This window comes from Muntiacus reevesi, chromosome 21 (genome assembly GCF_963930625.1).
Source record: "Muntiacus reevesi chromosome 21, mMunRee1.1, whole genome shotgun sequence".
NCBI classification, from domain to species: Eukaryota; Metazoa; Chordata; class Mammalia; order Artiodactyla; family Cervidae; genus Muntiacus; species Muntiacus reevesi.
The window spans coordinates 25,268,454-25,272,430 of record NC_089269.1 but is presented as its reverse complement, the minus strand read 5'-3'; the positions used below and the strand labels follow the sequence as shown (position 1 = coordinate 25,272,430).

General features: G+C 34.5%; 1 protein-coding gene across 1 annotated transcript in view; it reads right to left on the bottom strand.

Moving 5' to 3' along the window:
- Positions 1 to 1,375: 1,375 nt before the first annotated feature.
- Positions 1,376 to 3,977, bottom strand: part of GBE1 (1,4-alpha-glucan branching enzyme 1) — a 290,948-nt gene continuing 288,346 nt past the window's right edge. Inside the window, exon 16 of the mRNA XM_065913821.1 lies at positions 1,376 to 2,135. Within this exon, the coding sequence (XP_065769893.1) occupies positions 2,079 to 2,135 (57 nt within the window). The 3' untranslated portion in view covers positions 1,376 to 2,078. The remainder of the gene's footprint in view (positions 2,136 to 3,977) is intronic.

Here is a 3,977-nt window from a genome sequence, read left to right as displayed (position 1 = left end):
GCATCTATCTGTTGTGATTATTCAAAATGTTTAACCAATAAGAAGAAAAAATATTCTCACCAGAATACATGATGATGAGAATGTTACTGATACAAAAATGGAGATGTAAAGTGAAGTATACTGCAAATATTAAAATGCTCGGTAAAGGCTGTTTGCTATGACAGGTAGAGGAAAAAACTCCAAACACATTCTATTTTGGACTCAATATTTTGTTTATTTGCATATATTTTTATATTTCACACCTAGCAACATCTATTTATCATCATTCTTGTGGGGAAAAACTTGACAAAGGCAATTAACTTACATTATATCAGGTATAAATTTGAACTTTACACTGTGAACTCTAAAGACCATATTAGTAAGGTCAATCATAATGAAAATATAGCATATAACTGCACTGGTCTTTATGATTTTCCACAGAGGTCGAAGGGGGAAAAAAAAACAAGTTCTAGGTGTGAAGTAATTCCTTATCATTCTTTAAAGAGCCCTGATAGAAAGTTAGCATCTCTCTTTATACACAAGAAATGTAAAGAAAGGTAAGAAATTATAAGCTAGAACACAAAACGTCAGGGTTGTACATTATGTTATTATCAACAACAGGCATGGTACAAGATCATGGCAGCGCTAAGATGTTAATAACATATCTGAAAGAGGAAAAGCATTACAGAAGACTTTCTTTCAGTTATTTCCTGGGGTGTATCACCATCAGTTGGCTTCGCTGTCAGGAAATCAAACTATTACTCTACTTTGAAATTAAAGCAAATTACACATGTCAGACCTAGATTTAAGGTTTTATTCAAATGATAAAGAAGATGGTTAAGACACAGGTTTAGCTATAAAAGGAAGTCTTTTTTGCTAATCTCTTCCATTACTAAACCAGTTTTTAAGAGAAAGACTTTCATGTACTCCTTATTAGTCATGATAATCAGGCTAAAAACAAAGAAGCAGTCAGTATGAATGCAAAGGAAAATATTAAATCTTTAAAAAGGTGACTTTATGTCTCATAAGTACATCATAATTTCTCAATTACAAATGGATTACATACCACTGATTACACATTTGTGGCCTGCTATTTAATAAACCAAGGGGCAATTTCATGATGGAGTATCTCACGATTAACTGTCGAAGCAGTTAACTCAGCTTCTAAAAGTGTTCAGGTTTAGAGTTGCAGAGGAGCTTAGATATCTGAGCTGGTTGGTATAATTTCAAGTTACAAAATAGTACCTAAAGGAAAAAAAATAGTATTAACTCCCACACCTAGTCCATCATACATATGTGCATAAGTGTGGGGACGGTCTCAGAGCTGAAATAGGCATTTAAATTTCACTCTAGAAAAATTCCATAACATTACAGTAAAATAAACATTAGCAGAGACAACTGTGCAATATTTTTTTATTGGTTGAAAGTAAAAGATATTTTCTGAAATGTTACAATTACCAGGTCAAGCCTTCAGAAACGAAGATACTAGCATCTACCAAGATACTAAATGAAATAGAGACCACAAGATAAAACTTATGCAAAATAAGCATGGATGGGCTCATAGGCAACAACTTTTATATTTGACACAATTCTTTGTTTTATATTATTACTATATATTTATTACAGTATTTCTAAACACACGTTGAAAAAGGAAGTAACAATCTCTAGTGTCTTGTAATCTAGACCAAGAGATACCAGAACAAATAAAGTCACCAAATATTTTCCTTAAAAAAAATACTGTATACATTCAACAGAAATAATCAAACATGGACACATGATTCAAATTTGAACTTAAAAGGATTAAATAATTGGCTTGTAAGGAAAATTCTTTAAAGACATAATATACAACACTTCAAGGATTCTAACTGTTCAGATGGCTAGACAATGTAGTCTAGGATCTCTAAAATTTCAAAAATATGTCCCCTTCTACTTTTTAAAGTCTGACATTCATTTTCATAAACCAATACAGAATTTCAGACATCGGACATTCCGGCTAGACAAATATATTTGGAAAAGCTTACACATTACAAGTTCTGGGACAGGGAGCGTAGGAAAGCAAAGCACAGGTCTTCCGCTGCAGGAGCTGAAATCAGACCTCTTCAGTTGGGCAGGTCCACATTGCGAAGGATGAGGGCCACTCGGTTTGGAATGTACACCTAAATCAACACAGTCGTGTCAGTGCATTTAAAAGAAACACTGGGCTTGATATCGTATCAAAGCGACTTGATATCGTACCAAAGCACGATGCAGTCCGCATTTGCGTAAATTACAGCTCTCTTTACAATTCTACTGGCTCTGAGGAGGCTCTATTCGACAGTTCTGGCATTAAGACTCCTTTAAAACGATCACCGCTAGAGGGCTCCATACGCTTTGCAAAAACCGATGCTCCCCAGACAAAAAAAAGTAACATACAGAAGACTGGTCAAGTCAGGACACTTACTATTGTTCTGGTTAGTATTCTCTCCTGTCATTTTAGGAACAAAACCTTAACGGTCATAGTATAAGGTTACCTTAAGTGAATTTTAGTCCCTGCCCCAATTTAAATCAATCAAGAGGCTTGCCACCGACTGAAGGTGCAATCCACTTCTTTGCACGCCCTGCAGTCCTGACTCAGCTCCTTCTTGAGTATGTGCAACTCCCATCTCAGATATGCTCTTCACTTATCCCTTCACCCTTTACTTCACGTAGATCTTGAAAAATCCCAACTCCAAGGAGAGGTGTTCTTTGACAACTCTAGATCTGATGGTGTCTCCATTTCATTTTCTATCACAGCACCATTTTTCTTTCTATCTGAACATTTAACACAATTTGTAATTTTTTTTTTCAAGTTTATGATCAACCCTTCCCACTAGACTATTAGGTTCACCAGGGCAGAGGCCATATGTCTTCATATTTCTAACTTTTAGTAGGTGCCAGTGGACAAAGTAGGTGCCAGTGATGACTAAATAAAAGAATGAATGAAGGAATAAGTAATTGTGGGATCAATATGTGTATATTTCACAAGATATTAATATACTTGCATCTAAAATAATTTTTATAAAACTGAGAAGTGATTTGAACTGCTTGACGCTTAACTGTGTCCTATTTTACACAGAAGGGATTAATTACTATTAACAAAGCAAACAGTAAAAATAATATTACATATTGCTGTCATCATTGTGAGAGTATCTCTCCATTTCTGAATTTGTGAATAATGTACAATTTTCAGTTACTTTAACTGAAAACTTGACAATGGTTTAAAAAAAAAGAGAAAGGCTTTTATAGTTTAGAACCGAATGAAAGATGAAAAAAAAAACACAACAGAGCTTTAGAGAAAAAAATTAAAGAACAGAACAGCTGATTTTCACTGACAGACCACTGTATGTCCAGTGTATCTCAAGTAAGCAAATAAACACAACATTTCCCCACAAGGTTGCTGTGATAAAGACATATTACAACTGTTTTTAAAAAATCAGATACACCAATACAGTTAGTTTTGAACATTAATGATTAAAGCAGTTTTTAAATGATGGAATTTTGAAAAATTTCTATTATGAATGCAATATCTAGAGAACAGTTTTTCTAATCTTGAATTAAAAGTAAGTGACTTAGCACTGTCATCTGAGAAAAATGTCACACAAGCTCACAGTTTACTGGGTTACTCACTGTCTCAGACTGATACGCAATCCAGTACTTAACCTCCAAAAGATACATACTACATCCTTGTGTTCATTAAGTGTGGGGAACTGTGTATTTCAATGCCATAATCAGTTTCCCTACAATTTACACATTGTTTTTAATGTCATATAGCTTTTAAATTGCATCATGATTTAATGGCTAATATCTCTTCCATTCAATATTTTCTCTTTGACAGTGACAGATAAGCTGTTATAAGATGGGCTCAACAAAAGAAAGCCGGAGCTACCCATGAACAAAGCAGGTCTATACCCAGGGGTCCAGACAGATCTAGTGCAAGCTATGGCCTATTTCCACAATGATGCTACAGACTAAAGCAACAC